At 40.4% G+C, this 21,228-nt stretch overlaps 1 protein-coding gene across 1 annotated transcript; it reads right to left on the bottom strand.

Moving 5' to 3' along the window:
• Positions 1-6,924: 6,924 nt before the first annotated feature.
• LOC133111654 (glucose-6-phosphate isomerase-like) lies at positions 6,925-16,460 on the bottom strand. The gene is made up of 18 exons (XM_061222174.1): positions 16,225-16,460; positions 14,592-14,682; positions 13,954-14,022; positions 12,644-12,763; positions 12,429-12,512; positions 12,125-12,271; positions 11,342-11,413; positions 11,181-11,225; positions 11,025-11,078; positions 10,018-10,078; positions 9,761-9,804; positions 9,251-9,403; positions 8,957-9,086; positions 8,735-8,811; positions 8,302-8,430; positions 7,781-7,856; positions 7,468-7,534; positions 6,925-7,309 (listed from the first exon to the last, which is right to left on the bottom strand). Exons 1-18 carry the CDS (start codon positions 16,341-16,343, stop codon positions 7,186-7,188), a joined length of 1,662 nt encoding a protein of 553 aa, XP_061078158.1. The 5' UTR covers positions 16,344-16,460; the 3' UTR covers positions 6,925-7,185.
• Positions 16,461-21,228: the final 4,768 nt, after the last annotated feature.

Raw genomic sequence — 21,228 nt, 5'->3', positions numbered from 1 at the left:
ATCCGTTCAGCTCAATCTGTTGACTCATGAATAATCCCTAATTACTATCAGCCTTTAAGAGTTGCACATGAGAACAGGCTGTATTATAGGAACAAGGAAAACTTCATTGTTTCCGAACAGCACAGGTGTAATTTTTTCAGTACTGTTGTTACTGGATGTGTCGTATTATGTAAGCTTTTCATTAGAGATGAGTCAGACAAGACAAAGTCATTTTTCCTTACATGTGATTTTACCCGAAATGTTCTTTTTTGTTCAGTTGAATAATTTAAATTCGGTGAATTTAAAAACGGTGCCCAGAACAACAGTATTATGGCTGCTTTCCCTGGTTCGCCACCTGAAAGAGAAGAGAACATGGAAGAACATGGCCAAAGCAGCGCTCGTTGATTTATTCTCCAGAACATTCTCCATGCCACGTGTGAAGTCCAGACAGAGGTTATCCGGTCTGGAATTTAAAAAATGTCACGGTCCGAAAAGGTTGCGCGGAGCTAACCTGGTGTTATGGGGGTGAAGAATGTGAGTCGCGTCAGCACCAAACGCAGATAAAAGGCCGGCGCTCCCTGTCACGTGAACGCCAATAAAAAGATGAAAGGCTCCAGACAGAGGTTCTGGGGCAGGCTGTGGTTTCACACTGAAATTCCTCATGGCCACAATGCATTCCCCATTAATAAAGAGCCTTAATCGCAGTCAGACATCCACCTCTGCAGGCGTCCGTTTCAAGGCCCTAATAAATGGTGATTGGGGGGGTGGCAGAGGACCTGGACCTTTCATTAGCATGCTACGTTTCAGCATGACTCAGAGTGTGTGTGTGTGTGTGTGTGTGTGTGTGTTAGGGCAGGGCTTTAATGAGGGCTCCATAGATATTAATAGGATTTTACATAAATTTTTAAGTGCAACTATCATTAAGGAGGACAGTAGAGGTGAATCATTTGGATTGCACTGTATTGGGTAGTGGTTTTAATCTTCCCGTATGAGTGGAGAATGGGACACTTAGACAGCAGGGTAATATCTGACAGATGGTATCCCACTACTACATAGTAGTCTTGGTTTTTGATTCTCTTGAATCAAGAGAACACATTTTGCAGTGGCTTTTCACTTTTTAACTAAGATATTACAGTTCTAGGGAATGCACTTCCCCTCACTGTCACTGTTTGTTGATGCCTGTCTCTGATCTGCCTGGGCACATCACTGAAGACAGCGCTGCGCATGAATCCTCATCCGTTTCATCAGTCGTAGTCACTACAGCTCCTGCCAAATGCCTCAACAATTATCCATAATTGAAGTCTCAGTTTTGGTAGTCATAATTATCTCCAACCAGATCTATACTGTACATGCTGGGATGCCAGTCACTTAATGAATGGATCTGCTACACCTGCTTGAAAGCCTCTGCTTTCAATACTCATTTTCCCTCATCTATCCAAGTTTTTTTTCCCCCTGTTCATCAACTGTAACAAAACAGTGGCAGTTACATGGGTGACTGCATGGGGATACACACAACATTTGAATGCCATGTCGCTACAAAACACACCTGTTTGCAGTACTTCAGACGAGAGCAGCTGTTTCGTTCGCTCTGGTGGCTTTCACAGCGTACAAGGGATCGAGCCGTTTTATTCCTCCGGAGTCCAGACACTAAACATCCTTTATGTGAGTGGTGCCACCGCCCTGTGACTCAGGACTCTGCAGCACAGCGAGCTCAATGTCTGGCGCTGGTTTGGCCCTCCGGGGACCTGCGAGGGGGAGGACTGTGTCACATTACACAAAGGTTGAATTCCCCGAGAGCAAAGAGATCCTTCTTCCCCCTGGAAGCAGTGCATAAAATACGTGATTACCTCCAGCTCATAATGCAGGCTGCCTATGCCAGGTGATACTTACCCTTCAGTGAAGTTGTATTAACCTGTGATTGACAGAAGATAAGGGAATTCTAAACTTAACTACGATCAGGTTGGTTAAACAAGAGACAGGCTAACAAACGCTTGTTATTGTAATGGACATATTGTATCAATTGCAATACTGTAGATTTTAGATATTCAATGCAGGTCCTTCAATCCAGGTCATAGAGATATTCAGCGAGAGGTAGAACAAAGTTTTAAACAGTAACTCAACCATTTTAAAATCCTGTTTAAAAGAATGGGTTTACTTCTTGTTTAGTCTGTGTAGGCCTCTGTGTCATGTGATGAGTCCTAGGCTTTGAAGAGCCCCAGTAAATGTCCCCCTGTTGTATGACACAAGGGTATTTTTTCAGTTATTTCCCACACACAATCATAAACACATCATATACTGATAATCACATACCAGATGTATTTATGTCCAACTTTTGTCACATTAGTACTTAGGCGAATGGGGCGGATAAAAATAATTACTCCTGAAAAAGATTATTTACAGAAATAAGTCACATCAATTTATATGTTGTCATAATCAATGATATATGCTACTGAATTTAGCTAGTTAACATAAAACAAAAACTGACCTCAGAGAAGTATAAAGTGAACACGGGAAATTTACCTAAGATGACTGTTATAATCATTGCAATGGTTTGCATATAATTTCAAGTAGTAAACTGTAGTGACTTGAATTAGTTAATTGGGGCTGTAATTAGTTAACAGGTACACCTGGAAGAAAGCTAGGATTCACTCTTCTATTACCCTCCAAAATGTTACATATATTTGAGATTGTGTGTCAGCAATGTCAAATTGATATCCGCCGGGCTGCATGCTTGCTAAAATGACAGTTATATGGCACACTTTGTAAAGACCAGTGTTTTCCTTGGTTTATTGGCAAGTTAAATGTCAAGGTGTTCCTCCCATATGTGCAAGCTTCCCCTGCCTCCTGTCAATTATAACCAAGCACTCCAGAATTTATCTGCTGAGTGCACAGGATGAATGGATGAAGTAAGCATCTACTGAAAGTTATCTGTATTGGGAAATACACCTGTAATTTAAAAAACAAATATTGATTGTAATGTAACAAAGACTTATGACCAGGTGAAGCTCACAAGAGAAACTTAAACCAACTAAAATTAAATCAATGGTCAAGGGTCATTGGAAATTTGAAGAAACTATGATAGTACTGCCAAATAAAAAAGGACGGACATAAAAGTAATCAACAGTGATCCGGAATGGCAGCAGAAATTGCCAGAAGTCTCATTTAAAAGCGGATTGTCAGAAAGGTCAAAAAGCCCCATGAGGAGACAGCCATGACAATATCATAGCAACCCCCTGCCTGGCAGAGAAACCCAGACCACCCAGAATGAAGGTTCCTAAGGGGGTATAATAACAGCAATATGATAACTCCTGACTGCAGGCTTACCGACTAGCCATGGCAATCTGGAGTACAATTTGACATGGTGGCTTCATTTTATGTTATTTCACAGTTAAAATGAGAAAAAGGACATTATATATAAATATAGATATATATATATATATATATATATATGCTAGTTGGTCGTTTGATGTACTCTTCAAGGGTTCGTTGTATGTATGTGATCATGCTAGGACTCAGAAGTGTACTTTCCTCAAGGGTCCTCAACGCACTTGTCCCTGGGTTTGATTTGCACTTCATTGAGCATCGTTCTGGAGTGTGCTAAATGCCTGTAATGTAATGTAATGTAATACATGTTCAGAAACCTGAATAAATGAGGGGAGAAACATTATGAATACAGGTGCTTCCATACAGGTGTGCTGCATGACACACAATAACATTCTATCACACTCTGTGACCTGCATTCGAATGTGGCACAGCCACAGGTCCAGATGACTTTGATTTTGGATCAAGAGGGCAGAAAGGGTATATTACAGTACAGCACAGTCATTTCTGAGATCCGAGTGACTTTGAAAGAGAGGCCATTATCGAGACGCGAGCAAGTGCTCAATTCACGAAGATCGATAGAAACCGTGAGTGAAGTGACATCTGCATTCAGATCTGTGGAAAGGACATCGGTAAATGGGGTCGGAAATTTGCAACTCTTCCGGTGACTCAGAATGTAAATGCAGGTCATGATCAGACTGTCAACAAGAACAGCCTGTCGATAATTACATAGAGAGGGATCTTATAGTAGGGTTGTAGTGCATAAACGCCTCATTACTAAGACGCAGAAACCATAGGTGCTGGTCTACAGAGATGTGGTAAGTGACATGGTTAGATGAGTCATCCTTCACCGTATTCTCAAATAGAAGTGTGGCATACAATAAGAGAACAGTACAAGCCTGAATGCTTGACCCCTATATTGAGGGGGTTTGGTAGCTCTGTGGTGGGGGGCATTTTCCTGGCATGGTTCGGGTCTGCTTGTCCCCTTAGAGAGAAGGGTCACTGCAAATCAATACAGTTATTCAGAGAGATTACATAATCCCATGATGAAAGATGTCTATCCTGATGGGAGTGGTCTCTTCCGGGATGGCAATGCAATGTCCCCAAACAACAGGGCAGGCGGGGTCTCTGAATGGGTACCAGTGGGAGCAGTGGGAACAGTGGGAACGGTTGTGTTATGGCGGTCATGGGGAGCAGACAGGCTGAAGGAGAGAACAGGAAAAATCTCAAGTATCTCGCTGGAGAAGATAAATCAGGAGCCGTGGACAGACCACAGCTGGCCCGTCTCAAGCTGACAAAGGCCCTCCGGCTTCCAGCAGATCCCTCCGTGAACTTGGAGGTCTCGCTCAGGAGGCGGAGGGCCGGGGATCCCGACCGCCCTGGCTCACAGAACGGAATGTGGGCCGTTGCCATAGTGAGCGCAGCGGCAGGGCGTGAGCGCGCATAGCTGGGGGCAGCGGCGGATTCTCAGTAAGAATGATTGACAGCCTGAGGACTAATAAAGCGAGCAGAGGAATTTCAGAGCATACAGTGAGACCGTTCGAGGGGCATCTCATAGATTTGGGCTGCCTGGGAATTTCAGTTTCTTCACTGCTTTAGGTGTCTCGGACTGATATCATTAAAGAAACTTTTTCTCCAGCTCCTTTCCAAGTAGCTGATTTCCACACTGTTAACTGTAAAGGCGAGCACACAAAAACAGCATTTGGTTAACTGCGGAGAAAATGGAATGTTACGTTTTAATTATAAGTTTTCTATATACTAAATATAGAACATACAACATTATTTTACTTGTTATTACAAAGACAACACAATTCTATTTGATGAGAGAATGTACTGTATATGAGTGTGTGTTATGTATTACAAATCTTTTTTATTATTCCTTTAGGCTCTAGTTACAACACGTTCCTTTCTAGACTGAACAAGAAGAGAACATTCATCAACAGGTCCTCTGGGGATATTTTGCTCTGTGGCTCTGTAACAAAACTAATTAAGTTTCATGCTTCTGAGTTTGGTATGAAAAAGAATAGCTTACTTTGAACCAATGTGTTGTTGCCAAGCAACAGGACTGCTTGACCATCCGTAGGCCCTGGGGTCCTTGGGATTGTCTATGCTGTAGATACAGATACTGTACAGTACAGTAGCAAGCTGAATGATTATGGGAAACAGAAATAATGCATCCTACCATTTTAATTTAATACACTACGGTGTGGTTATTGTAATTAGTACTGAGACGTCAAGCTGTTTCAATAGGATTTCAGCAAATGTTGATTATGATCATATCTACAGTATATTCACAGAATAAAATGTTTCTGAAACAGATATACACTCAGTGAGCACTTTATTAGGTATTTATTAGATCTTTTTTTTTTACTTATTACGTCTTCTGCTGCTGTAGCCTATCCACTTAGAGGTTTGAAGCGTTGTGTTACTGTCACCTACCTGTCAGCTTTGATCAGCCTGGCACTTTTCCTCTGACCTGCTTACTGGATGTTTTTTTGTTTTTCGCACCACTCTCTGCAAACTCCAGAGACTGTTGTGCGTGAAAAATCACAGGAGATCAGCAGTTTCTGAGATACTCAAACAGCCCTGTCTGGCACCTACAATCATTCCATGGTCAATTGGCTGATTAAATATTTGCATTAGCAAGCTGGTGTACAGGTCTACCTAATGAATTGCTCACTGAGTGTATATGCATATGATGATGTTAGCATGTGAAGGTAAAGGAACTGAGTCAGGATTGTCAATTACACTTTCCGATGTGCGTGTACAAACCTTGGACATTGAGATCATCTTCTGGGAATCTAGTGCCACCTAGTGACTACAAATAATCATATTCTGTCAATTTCAGCAATACCATACATCCATCCAATGTAAATAACTTGTGAATTGCACAAGCAGCAAGGAATTCTGGATATGCTTATAACAAACTATGCTATGTTTCCTAATTGTCTCTCAGAAAAACCATAATACATATGGTGTTTCACTGCAAATTCTGTCTGCCTTTTTCATAAACAGAACTCCTTACTTTAGTGACTTGCAGAGAACCACAGTGGAATATAGCGCATAGTCTTCCCAGTCATAAATGTGGGAGTACCAGTGATCAGTACCAGACACACCAGTTTATTTTTATTTGAGACAAGAGCCTCACTGGACCACATTTAGGAATGTGTAAAGCATTTGGAGCCCCAAGATGCAGGAAAGGGCTGATTTTCCCCCACATGGGACAATAAATGTGAAAAAGACATAGAAATAAGTTACAGAAGTCTTAAAACACTGATATTGCCAGCTTTGTTTTTAACAATATGTTTTTTGCAACAACAAAAAAGAATAGTGTAAAGCTGTACCAAATCATTTGTTGACATTATATTGGTTTTAAAAATGATGTTCTTGCACTCGGGTATGCACAAGACATCAAATTATTTATTCATAATGTAACTCCTTCAAACCATTGTTACTCAGGCAATAAAAATATGTTTGTCTTGCACCCCACCTAGTGGTGCGTTCTAGACTCACTGATGTTTCAGACTACATACACTGAACACATACTCATGTGGTCATCCATTCTGGCTTCACCGTGAGCAGTGATTCACTCTCCAGTGGAAGAAAAAGAGCAAAACCATGCTGTAAAGTGACAAGCAGACATTTATTTCTTCACTAGGTAAAGAATGGGGTAGGTGTGGCATAACATCTGCACACTTAATCAAGTTACGCCTGGCAATTCGCTTATTAGTTAACAGACTAACAAGTACAGTCAAGTCTCACGATTCACAACACATTAGTTACACAAACAGGGGATTACACGTGTAAAGTGCTCTGCTTCTCATAGGGCTAAGTGGCTATGGTGTCAGGTCCTCGCTCTGGTGATTTCCCATGGGGCAGTGGGGCTCAAGCGTAGTTTTTCTTGATGAAGTTGATGAGCCCGTTGGTGGAGGAATCGTGAGTGTTCACTGCACTGTCGTCCTGAAGCTCTGGCTCAATCTTCTTGGCCAGCTGTTTCCCCAGCTCCACTCTGTACCAAGGAAACACAAAGTACACCACCTTAGTCTTTATATATTAAAAAGGAGTAGGTCAATCGGCAATATAAACGCACTGTGGGGCGTAATTCAACTCTTCTACACTTGGAGCCACTGAGCCATGCTTTCCAGAGAGTTCCGTGAAGCCACTCACCCCCACTGGTCGTAACTGTTGATCTCCCACATCACGCCCTGCACGAAGATCTTGTGCTCATACATGGCTGCAAATCACACACAGCAGCAGAATGAGAGGAGAAATGGCAAATACACGAGAACTATCACATCACACCGCTCGGGAATACAGCTTCTGCTTTCAGCGGAAACATTGGGATCAAACTTTCGTAAAAAATGTCAGTGTATTCAAAAGATACCACGCTACCCGAATGAAAATAGAACGCTAGTGTAATGGGTGCAAATTTACTGGTCAATGGCCAGCCTTTTTTAATTTTTATTTTTTTATAGCTTACCAACAAGAGCTCCAAGAGTGAAGGGGGACAACTTCTTGAACACAATGGAATTGGTTGGTTTGTTTCCTTGGAATACCTAAAATAAGAAGTGGACCAATAAGACTTACTATCAGTTTTAGCAAAAGCCACATTTGTATTCATTTCTCCCCCCCTCTCTAGACACAATACCAATAGGCATTTCTGGTTAGAGTTCTAACCAGAAATGCCAATTGTATGCATAATAATTCAGATGCTTCGTATGCATAGTACAGGTGTGTATAATAATCCCGGTATGTTGTATGTACAGTACAGATGTGTTGTGTGTGTATAATAAGAGTGTGTTGTATGTATAATAATATGAGTGTGTTGTAAGTACAATAATCCGGGTGTGTTGTATGTATTGTACAGATGTGTTGAGTGTATAAGAATCTGGGTGTTGCGTGTATAATAATCCGGGTGTGTTGTGTGTATAAGAATCTGGGTGTTGCGTGTATAATAATCCAGGTGTGTGTGCTTTGCGCAGGTTCCCTCTCTCCACGCACTTTGTGTGGCAGCAGCTTCTCCAGCGCCTCCCCGCTCAGCCCGCTGGCCTCCAGCTCCTTGCGGGCCTCCTCGGAGGTCTTCCCCCGCATCAGGGCCTCGGTCTGGGCCAGGAAGTTGGCGATCAGGATCTGCACACGGAAAACGCAACCAGTGAAGCTCCGCTCTTCAGCACTAATCACGAGGGCAGAACAGGCCACTTCACAAACAGCTATAACTAAAATTAAACCTTTAACAGAATATACTGGAGCAGGAATGAAGAACTCAGCTAACTATAATACAATTTACAGTCAAATAAACGAGGTGAAATAATGCACTTAAACACTATATCTTCCATTGCTTTAACCAGTGATTGAATTACAAGCTGGACTGGCCAGTGTGTTAAAGGCAATGGCTGATTTTGGCTTAATGGTGGAGCTGAGGATGCGGGCGGACCTTGTGGTGCAGGTTCTCTCTGAGTGGGTGCTGGGTTTGGGCAGGGATGAGGAAGTCAGCAGGAATCATACGCGTGCCTGTGGAGGGAGGTCAAAAGGCAGCGTTGCGTCATCTCACCTTTGAGCTGCAGCCCATGTCCTTAACATACACCGAGCAAACCCCATGACTGTGCATTTCAGACAAGAGTGCGCAGGTTTAAGTCACTGCCCTGCAGTGCCGCACCTTGGTGAATGAGCTGGTAGAAGGCGTGCTGTCCGTTGGTCCCAGGCTCTCCCCACACGATAGGCCCGGTGTGGTAGTTCACACGTGAGCCCTGACTGGTGATGTACTTGCCATTGGACTCCATATCCCCCTGCGAACAGCATATCATTCAGCTTCTAATGTATGCACTAACATCTGTATGCTAATATCTACACAGCTGCGGCTGTACAGTGCGCGGAGCCAATCGGCAAGCCTTCCCGCAGTCTCTACTGAGCATGCTCAGCTGCCCTGCCGAGCGCCTTCAGCCACACTGACCTGCTGGAAGTACGCAGCGAAGCGGTGCATGTACTGGTCATAGGGCAGCATGGCGTGGGTCTCGGCCTGGAAGAAGTTGATGTACCAGACTCCCAGAACGGCCAGGATCACGGGCACGTTGGACTCCAGGGGAGTGCTGCGGAAGTGGTTATCCTGAGAGAGACAGGGGCGGTACAGAAACTTCAGCCACCAGGGTGAGCCTACATATCCTCCACCTCGATCAACTGGAACAGGTATATAGCATCACAGCTATATACAGGTTATGGTATATAGCTGTGATGCTATATACGATAGCATCACAGCACAGAACTGGCTTTTAGGCATAATGCTGAATCATGGTACACCAATCATCTATACACCTCCTGCTGCCAAACTTACATACACTCAATGGTTTGAAGTTAAACTAATGTACTGTGTTAAACTGGAACGTGCATTTGGAAATGACCGGATCGGGTAAAGTAGTGATTGACATGTCATCTAACAGGCTTTAATGAATGGAGTTCCGCCTACCATCCAGTGGGCTCCACTGAGCAGCTGCTCAAAGTTGTCAAATCCTGAAGAAATACAAGAAATATGACATTCATTACAACCTTTATTACATTTGCTCTGAATTCACTCTAGGGCCACTTGAATAAAACCTTCATCAACATTTTCTGAGTGTAAATAAGTAGGCCAACCTTCGAATCAAGGGAGCAAGTACAGTTATTTTAATAAACAACACGTGCATAGCATTATTTAGAGAAAAAGACATACTCTAAGAAACATACCAATGTGCAATGCGATGGACAGTCCAATAGCAGACCACAGGGAATACCGACCACCAACCCACTAAAAATATGAAATCTCTGATTATTAACAACATACAGGACAGCTGTGTTTCTTTAAGGCTAAAATATTCCCAATCCCCTATAACCTGGAAACTAAGCCTGTCCCAACATCCCTCATTTCAGAAGGTTACCAGCTAACTGCTGCTTCTTCAGGCACTGCAGCAACAGTTACTGTAGCAGAGGACTGTGTAACACAGAGCTGGCACAGCTGCTTAACCAATGAAAGGAGCTGGGTGATAAGGCAGGAATATGGGGTGATAAGGCAGGAATATGGGGAAATAAGGCAGGAATGTCATCGCCTTTCAAAAAAAAAAAATTGCAACATTTTCATATAACACTCGGTACTTATGCATCCCCACATTTCATAATAAAATAAACAGTGAAAAAGATAGGCTAACTTTACAGATGGTCTACTCACATAAGACTATCTGTTTTGAAAGGGATTTGAATAAACAACCTCTTCATGTAAAATAAAGGCAGAATTTCCTAACATACTTTAGATATCATGTATTCAGACAGTAAACAATGTCTATCTTTACTGCCACAAACTGTGCTGAATTTTAAAGATATAATTGTACATTGTAAATGTTCCTGGTTTTCCAGGCAGTTAACCCCAAACTACACCCTGAGTGCTTGATAGTTTAAAATACTTTTCTTTCCCCAGTACTTTCATTGCAAGTAACTTCAGTTACAGTGCACTGTAATATACCACATCGAAATGGACATAAAAGGCATGAAGACCAATACAAAATAACATGCAACTAAATATAGCACTTTGCAATTACATATTGAAGTGATCCTATGCCAACATTAGATAGACCCAGAAACAGTCAGCTTGTTTACAGACACCTACTTAACAGGTCAAAGGCCTACCCTATTAATAGCGATTTCCACTGGATTAATCAGATGTTGCCAACATCACTACACATACAGTACAATACACTTACATCCCAGAACTCAAACATGTTCTCGGTGTCAATCCCGAAGTCCCTCACTTTTGCCTAAATAAAAAAAAACAGAAGACAGAACGTAAGTAAAACCAATTCATTAAGCACACGCCTCATAACGCACTGAATTCAAATAGTGGAACATAGAGAACTCACAGCATTAGTTGAGAGAGCCACAAAGTGTTTGGCCACTGAGGATTTCTGTAGAATTAAAAGTTTAGTTAAAATGTGGTTATAAAATGGGTTTAAAACTCACACCACAGTGGTATGTCTTCATCATGTCTACTTCCCCTCACGAAGAGAAGCAAGCTACTCACATCTTGAAAGTTCTGCAGGAGCCACTCCTTGGCAGTCTCAGCATTGGTGATTGTCTCCTGGGTGGTGAATGTCTGTAAAGGAACAGTGAACAGTAACTCAGGTTAGGTTACGGAGGGGAGAAGAGGTCATGGTGAACGGCAGTGGTATTGGCACGCCATTATTCTAGTAGCAGCGGTTCACTGTACTCCTACAGGCTTCTCAATGCCTGCACATGGGAGTGCCACGCCCCAGACAGTTCCATCTGCCCTATATTCAGCTGTACCTTTAACAGGGACGTAATGAGAAAACTGAGAAGGGCTTTGTGCTGGATGGAAGGCTAACATGTCTCAGCATGCCAAGATGCATTCGAATAAGCATTCCTCAGTTTGAATGGAAGGTTCCACCACATTAAAAATGTAAACATTTTGCAGAAGAAAAAACTCCTTAAAGCTCATGGGCTCAACTTTCTTTGCATATCCAATATATCAGCAAATTATACATTTTTACATCTTTTGAGGAATGAAATTGTCAGTATAAACAGTTTTATATTGTCCACTCTCACATTGCAAGAAATATTTTTTGGACCTGTTATCCTCAATAACGTGCATGTAATAATGTCATACAATGTAAGTGTCATCTGTGAGTTATTCACGTGTTGACCTGGACGTGTACATGTTGAATAATTCAAATCAAATCCTGCATATTGTGTCATTGCACAGCAATAAAACATCAGCGTTTTCTAACTCATATTCTTACCCAGCATTCTCTGTTAAAGGGGGGAGGAGTCTGAGGAGGCCTCATACCTTAGACGCAACGATAAAAAGCGTGTTCTCAGGGTTGAGGTCCGCCAGGGTCTTGGCCATGTGCGTCCCATCGATGTTGGACACGAACCAGACACGGGGCCCTCCCTTGGAGTAGGGCTTCAGTGCTTCAGTCACCATCAGTGGGCCCTGGTGTAAGGCAGAAATCACTTACTACACCACTCTGAGTGTAACGCACAAATCAGCCCTTTTCCACTGAATCCTCGCTCACAATATTTATGAAAGGAACTAAAAAAACTGGTTTATCAGGAAGTGTGTCGGATTGCACGGAAAAAATCAGACTCACTAGATCAGATCCTCCAATGCCCACATTAACAACGTCTGTGATGGCTTGTCCAGTGAAGCCCTTCCACTCACCACTGCGTACTTTCTGCTCACAGAGAAACAAGGCAGACATGTCACAATAATCAGTCATTATCTATTTTTCTTTACGCTCAGAATAATCATGATATTTTGATACTGATAATGATAATAAATGTGGCCAATCCAGCATTTTCTTACGTGACAGAACTGCTTCATCTTCTCCAGCACCCGGTTAACCTCGGGCATTACGTCTGCCCCGCCGACGTGGATGGGGGTGTTGGACCGGTTCCGCAGAGCTGTGTGGAGAACAGCGCGGCCCTGACAAGACAAAGTTTGCAGAATTAGGAAGTGGTAAGTCTGCAGCGTTTCTCTGGTACCAGAAAAGGGATGTGCTCAAGTGCCTGGAGCAATGAAATTCCGCAGTGAAACGCTGTTTCGGAAAACTACAAATCTATCTTAATTTAGCAAACGAGAAGCGAGACCTGAGACAGAATTAGTTCATAACAAATAATCATTGATGGTGTAAATACTGCCCAAGAACAGGAAGGCAAATGGAGTCAAACTCCTTAAGGGATTTAAACAACACAGTTTTGCTGAATTGGCTGAAATTACATATACAGGTAGTATCATAGTAAAGTACAGTGTCTTGCCATAATATGTTGCAAATATGCATGTGGCAAATATTATTATTTTAGTTAATAACACTTAATCCACACACTACATTATAGGCCTAGACTACATAGTAAACATATGCTTGTTAAGCATGTGAGCACGTTTAAAATGTATGTGCAGTCAGTATCAGCTGATTGGCAAAGAAAGTTTCCTTTTGAAAAATATGAAAATGGTCAGAATTTTGGATGGCACTTCCAGCCAAGTATTCATTCTCAATGCAGCAATAGGCCCCATACTCTGGAACTCGACTATGCCAGTGCTGACAACGGTAGCCCCCTAGAAAGTCATGCATTTGGCCATAGCACTACACAGGGAGGGAGGGCTAAACCCTTTAAGGAGTAAGATCATATGCGAATAGTGAAATGTTAACTAAACATTTGAATGCTGATGTAACAATCACTACTGCCCTATTGAAAGCAGTGGGGTTCTAGACATAAATAATATACATATATCTACTCTCAAAGGGTTATTCATGCAGCAAGAGACCTCTGATCAATAGGCTACCTGCACCAAATATGTAACCAGCATAATGTTTGTGCGGCTCAGTTGAAGCACTATCCTCCAATTACACATGCTATAACACAAGCATTCGATTTGAAGGACGACGTTACAGAGACGTGTTGGGCCAGCAAATACAGTTGGCCAGACTGTTCCAGACTAAGAGAAAGGAAAGTGGCATTAAAAGACGTTAAGAGTTGAGCATTACACTAAAACGGTCAATTTCACAGTATGTGCTCGTTCTGGGACTGTAGTTGCTATTTAGAGTATTTCTACTCTCAGTCACATTCGCCGTGAATGTGACTGAGCGGACAGTGAAAATGTCAAAGAATGCAAACCTCTGTGAAGTTGATCTTCTCGCCACTGAACATCTTCTCCCTGGCAGTCTCCACTCCCCTCGACTTTGCCTGTGCAAAAATACACAAAAAAACATCACCCAATGACATGTGGCCCACATAACTGTATTTTCAATTAAACTGAAATGAAATCCAATTACTTAACCAAGACAGAATAGTATACTTTGCACTGTTTGTGGATACATGTATGAAGCATATTTTTCAAGCAGATTATTTTTTTGGCAACTCAGTAAGATTTTGCATACATCAAAATGTCACATTTCCTTGTTGGTAGCTTTTTAAAAGTAGTATTTTCTGAATTAGCCTGCAATGGCAGGATTGGAGAGTTGCTCAGCATGACCCTTACAGTCAGGGAGTGGCATTAAACTAATGAGATATGACAGCTCATCTGTTCGCATGGTGTCTGCAGTAGCCAGTTACACCTCCACTCACACCTAGATTCCACTTTTCAAAGGAAGCAGTAATGATGCTTCATTACGAGATGGTAAAAGGAATGGATATACAAGCATTACTGAAATTACAGAGCTGTGTGGCATAACCATACAGGTCAGTAGTTTATACATGCAGAGAATATTGGTACAATAATTAGGCAATTGTGTAAATTGCAATTTGTTTATTACCATGTCAATCAACATCTTCATGACCTCCTCATTGATGATATTCTTTGAGTAATCGATCAGGATGTCTCCATCGTCGGTGTTAAGCGTTGTGCTGTCCAGACAAGGAAACACAATTGCAAAAGGATATAATTTCTCATTTTTGCCTATGCCTATGTTTTTGCCTCAACCTTTAACTTCTCTCTCACTGAAATGTGAGCACCCTCATTCTTTACCGACGCCAGTGCACATTGCGAAACCACTGTCATCTCATCTTCCGCATATTTGCGCAGAAGCGTGCATCCATCCTCTACATTTAAACTATTTCACGGCGGTTAAACAGATAGTACCATTGTTCTCCGCTCTAACAAAACTATATATATTTTGTAGCTGCTGCAGGAATAAGGAAGTGTCAAGTGCGCAATGTGTGCCCCTGGTTCTAGGAACAGGATGTGCTCATGTGCACGTAGCACTGGCACTGCCAGAATCAATGGCTTACCGCATTAAAGCTAGGTTTCGTAACGTTAAGACGAAGGCGTCGATGACACAAATATATCGTATATAATTTACCAAACTGGTATGCATCTTCTTGGGACTAATTAGTCAACAATCCGTGCTCATTAATCGTGTGAGTACTGTGCAGGAAATAGGAAGGCCATCCGATGGCTCGAGGAAATAAATTTTGCTCGTTAGCCGAACTACAAGCGAATTAGCTTGCAAGAAAGCAATCGTAAATGAGGCCCAGAACGTGCGACTGCCAAAAAAGAAAAGAAAAAAAGAACGAGGCAAGCTACCATGAATGCGTTTTTTCAAATTAGGAAAATCTGTAATTTTAAATAATATGATTATTATAATATTTTGCAGATCTTGTTGGGCGGCATTGATTACACTGTAGCTGTACCGTTAGTCATCCTCATATGATGGAAACTTGCTTAGCATCTTAAACATCGCCTTACGTAAAAACGCCTACATTTTCATTGATACCAGCACATAAACGTTAGACCTTGTTAGCATGACCTTGGCTAACGACGTTAGCTAGCCAGTTATCCTCGGCCACTAGTGGAGTTAGCCAAGTTACACCACGTCTTTCAGTGCATTGTTCAGCTGTAGCTAGCTAGATGTTAAAAACAGAGTGAAAGGTATGTTTAGCTCCTTGCGAGATTAGATGAAAACATAAATGACCAGTTAACGTAATGTTAGCAATAAGCAAAATGGCTAGCCGTTACCTAAGTAATTTTTTTTTGTAACTAGACGAGGCTACCATTCAAGCCCCCGCCCACATTATGCTCAGGCACGTTTATCGAAATGGCTGTCAAATACCTAGGTAGCTGGCTAGCAACTGCATTTATACTAGCTTTCCCCTCACTAAAGGGGAACATTTAACATTTACTAATTAGATATGTAGGTGCTTGGATGTATGAACGCTGATTCTGTGGCAAGGCAACAATGATGCTCAAGCTTGCTAGTTTCTGTATCCATCTTAGACTAGCAACTTCCCTTTAGCCAAGATGCGAAACAGAAATGTCGCCCTGTCAAATGATTGGTTATTTTGCATTGCCATTTGTACACAATCGTGGTTAACAACTGATGTTGAACAGTATTTTTAAATTCGACTACACCGACGTCGGCGTAACAAAAATAATATTAATAATGTTACCTGAACTTGCCGAATCGTTCCTTGTCGGCGTCAAACATCTGCCTCATGTTAAGGTTGCCAGCGTTGGATCTGTACCATTTTTCCAGTTTCTTGTAGTTTGAATCACTTGTGAGACCCATGATGTCAAGAAGATGCGGCGGTCAGTCCTGTCTGCACACCTACACAGCAGTTAAGCGAGGTTCAGCCTGGGAACGGGAGAGTATGAAGGGCAAGCGAACAGGAAATAATCAGACTGTTCTGCTCCAATCCTAGAGCTGAATTGTGCTCCTCCCACGATGACACCGCAACTGGAGTATGGACTTGTTGCGTTCTTTCTTTCTTTCTTCTCTTACACTACGCCCTGTCTTCTGTTTAATGTAAAAGTCTCATTTTAGACACCATGATCAATGTGCTGAGTGATGGGAGCGGAGGGAAAAATAACACCAGTCAATGGTTAGCATGAGAAAAAGGCTGTTGGACTTTTGGGAAATTTCTTCTACACGTTTTTTTTTTAATATTTTTTTTTTTTCAGTTTTTTCCCGTTTCTCCAAATGTGGTAGCCAATTGTACCCTATCTATTCCAATTGCCCCGCGTGTTAGCTAGGGATACACCCCGTCCCTCGGCGGCCCAGATGGATCAGGTGATCATGTGAACGACACGCCTTCTGCAAAGCCGCATCGTCCCATCCGCGACCGTGATTCCGAGGCGCCCGGGGTGCTGTTGTATGCGGCGATCGCACTGTAAAACTGTAACGAACTGATGCCTGGAGCAAGGTCCGTTACTTTAGCCGTTTCCTACACATTATCAATGAAAAACAAAAATAGGCATGCAGTGAAATAGCCACACAATAATAGTGTTGTCATGGAGGAGTGATTGAATGCTAAAAAATGTGAATATAGAAACATTAATATTAATATTTAGATAAAATAGTAATATAACATTATTGAGAGAAATTAAATAATGGTTTTATTTGTTGGTTGGCTACAGTGAAAACATTCAGGGCATTCAGAAGAGCTTTGGGCAATGTATTGCACTATGAATTGCAAATTGCCACATTGCCCGCATTGGTCTATGTTACGTAAACCAGTTTACTTATGGTGATAAAGAATTTCTCTTTTTTTATTGTTTAATATCTCAATGCATCATTTTTGAGCGGAAAAGGCCAGTGTACAAGCGTGTGCTTTCTGTACATCAGTCAAAACATAGTTGCAGGTGAGAATGTTTAGAATGTGTATTAATGTACTGCATTTGAACACTTCACAGTCTTGTGGGTGTAATGAAACTTTTAAAGTTATAGATAGGTTGATAATTACATTTATATAGCAGTTTTCTACACACTCAAAGCATGTACAGTGATGAGGGGGCAAACTCGCCTCAACCCCTGCCGTGCCTGGGTGATGCACAGTTGCCATTTTGCACCGGAACACCAGCTGAGGTGGAGAGGAAGATGCAGTATAGTAGATACCCGTAACTTAGCAGATAGGGATACTACCGTTCTAATATTTTACTGATAAAAGTAGTAGGGTTACTCAAGTCAAGGTTCACATATTGACATACGGTAAATAGACAAGAGCCCTTTGCTGGGCTCTTGCTAAAATATGGCCTGCCCTCTTCCACTTCAAATTATATAATTAGTTCAAAAGCAAACTGTCTTCCCAAACTGTCCCCCCGAAACTCAGAGGAACACCCTTTTGACATTGACTCCAGAACAAAAAGAAGCATTTCAACCATTTATTAACCTCTAACTAACTCCATCAACCCAGACACTCCCACTCAAATCAAAGATGCATGGCTACAGGAATTGGGGACTGAGATTTCCAATGACCAGTGAGATCATATTTTTGACTTGGTCCATTCTTTTTCCATATAATAATAATAATTATAATAATAATGATTTTTTTATATAGCACCTTTCATATCATAAAATGCAGCTCAAAGTGCATGACAAGACAAAAAACAATAATACAGGCATTAAAAAGACATGACACAAGCAGCAAAATGTACAAGAGAAAAATAAAAACAATGAAATTAAATCTTAAGGATAAAGATGGGTACAAATAAGAAAATAGAAAAATAGAAAATAGTAACACTATTGATAAAGATGCAAGATGCTATTTTTTAGGTTTATTCAAATAGAGTTCACCACACAGAGACAAGCAGATTTTCTGCAACAATTTCCTGGTACTTTATTGACTGTTCTTTACTTTATTTATCACCCGATTTGGATGTAAATACTTTCAAATTAAAGGGGACATACTTCATTTTAACCTCACATTTATTGTTTCATTTGAAATGTACTGGACTACAGAGCCACAACATAATTGTACCTATGATCCAAAGACATACGGACTGCTTTGTATATAAACTCATTTTATTAGGTACATGCAAATATCTAATCAGCCAATCATGTGGCAGCAACTCAATGTATAAAAGCATGCACACATGGTAAAGAGGTTTGGTTGTTTTTCAGACCAAAGAGGAGGAAATATGATCTAAGTGACTTTGATTGTAGAATGATTGTTGGTGCCATATCCAGTGAGTGGCAATTCAGTGAGCAAAAATGCCTTGTTAATGTGAGAGGTCAGAGGAGAATGGCCAGTTTTGTTCAAGACAGATAAGCAACAGTAACTCAATTAATGATGCAATACAACAGAGGTATGCAATAGAGCATCTCTGAACACACAACATGTCGAACCTTGAAGTGGATGCGCTACAGCAGCAGAATGAGTTTAAAAAAGAAGTAATAAATACCTAATAAAGTGTTTACTGAGTGTATATTAGATAATTAATAGGGTACAGTGTATATCATTAATTTTAATTCATATCAATTGCAATTTACTTTACAGCCATAGACAGAATTAATAAATTGGTAAACAGCTAGGAAAATAGTTGGAGACATTGTTTAGTATTTTCACAAGCAGATTTTTACCGTAGACTTTAGAGTCAAATTGTGAAATCAGTTGCAGATTGCAGTTCATAGCTCAATAAAATGTTATTCACAAATTATATGTGTGAAATTAACAATAGTCCAACATTAGACAGCAGTTAGAATGCATTGGACTGTTCAATTCAGCTTATTTTAGGTGAGCATCACACGTATGTACTTTATTATTTTGCCCATGCTTGTTTATCACAATAAAGATTGATTACAGGGACACATTGCATCTTCAAAAATATAGTGTGAATTTAACACAATGAAAGTAAAGCCCACTTTTAAAAGCCTACTGATTTATTGTGTAGGCTTATTATTTTATGTGACTGTATTTTCTGATACTTTATTCACTAATCTTATACCCAAACACTAATCTTAACACCCAAACGCAATAATACAGTGTTGCCCCTAGGGGGCAGAAAACACCACATGATAAAACAAATTCAGTAACGGGTAATAAGGCATTGGCTGATCTTAATATTGCTTTTATTCTGGTGTGTACAGTTCTTAACTGATGATGTGGCGATATACCATGGAATTTTGTGTTTAAATAAATTATCTTCAACACGAGAAAAGGAAAATAAAATGTCCAGATATTTTTCCGATATTAAAAACGTTCAGTCAAAGGATGAAGCGAAACCTTAAAGATGCATTTTAAGGCATTTGTAACCCATATATTTCATTGTGTACTGCTTGCAACCTGAACAATAAATTGTATATTATTAATTTAACAGGTGCCAGAGGACATTTATCGAATTAATGAAATGTTAAGCATGCATTTTCCTCTAATCATTTAAAAAGTGAAATAGATAAAATTCAATATATACTATAGAAAGGAATATTTAGCTGTTTAGTTGAAATTTTTTAAAAAGTACACAATTATCTTACCACTCAGCTTCATGTTTGGTTTGTAACTGTTAATGATATTCATTTATCATCATAATTGAGGATCCTTTATGAATATAGGGCTTATTTTGTAGTTATTTATTTAAAAATGTAAAAACATACGAGCAAATGACTGCTATAACTGATACGTGCAAACCCCAAAACTGAAAAATATACTAACACTTTAGCTTTACCAACATAAAAAATACATAAGGTCATCGAAACATCAACTACCGTATGCTATTTTCAAAGTTTAACTGCACTGTTTTACATGTAAGGCAATCCTATTTCAGCTGAATTACAAAGTAAACACAGGTCAGAATTTAATAGTTTTTTTGGGGGGTTTTATACTGTGACATACCTTCAGTATTTGCATTTTAAATCTAAGAGTGAAACATTATATTTAAAATAAGCCGTCTACTCAATATCTGGGCTGTTTACAGAAAAAATAGCCCCCTCCCCCACACTCAGCACAGAGTTGCATTCCTGTCTATTAGGATCACATTTCAGACTCCATGTTGCTTTCCTCTGAATGGAGAGTGAATGGACATTGAAGAGTTTAGAGACCTATGCACATTAAATTTTAATTGAAAGTCTTTCAGACCTTAATGGCTGTCTGAATTGTCTTTAAAGTGTACTAGATTGGGGAGATACTGCTCCAAGATGTGTCAAAAGGAAACATAATCAAAGACTATGACGGAATATACTCTGAACGGAATTTTTTTTTTTATTATTCACCGCACTCCGTGACCACATTGATATTTATTGACGTTTATTTATTTATTATTGACACACCATTTTGTCATGTAGAATGTAGACATGTGGAATGTGTCGTTTCTGGTGTTGTTTTAATCACTGCTAAAGTATTATCTTTTTTGTTTTTGCAGAATTTATTGAAATACTCCCCTAAAATCTTCATGATGAGTAATATGAGTATATTAACAATGTTTTTTTTACCGTAACTTAACATTATTTGTATTTGATTGTGTTATTGATAATGATAATATAATTGTTGCGATTGAATGTGAAACTTTTGTTTATTATAAAATGAAAATAGACAATATCACAAGTCATGTTAATATTAATTAACCACAAATCATCCCATTTCTTTTGGGAGCAAAGGAGGTTTGACCACTATCGAAATCGCCTCCCACACAAGAGCAGGGAAACTCCCTTTTAAACCTTTTTCGTGGTTTATATCCAAAAC

The sequence above is a fragment of the Conger conger genome, chromosome 15, assembly GCF_963514075.1.
Source record: "Conger conger chromosome 15, fConCon1.1, whole genome shotgun sequence".
NCBI lineage: Eukaryota > Metazoa > Chordata > Actinopteri > Anguilliformes > Congridae > Conger > Conger conger.
This window is presented reverse-complemented; position numbering and strand designations above follow the sequence as displayed.

Excerpts from the sequence above, each read along its gene's own strand:
- LOC133111654 (XM_061222174.1), bottom strand. The coding sequence starts at position 16,343 with ATGGGTCTCACAAGTGATTCAAACTACAAGAAACTGGAAAAATGGTAC. Across the intron at positions 9,805-10,017 it reads GTCCATCGCATTGCACATTG|GATTTGACAACTTTGAGCAG; the intron begins GTATGTTTCTTA and ends GTATTTCTTCAG. Across the intron at positions 9,087-9,250 it reads TCGCTGCGTACTTCCAGCAG|GGGGATATGGAGTCCAATGG; the intron begins GTCAGTGTGGCT and ends TGCTGTTCGCAG.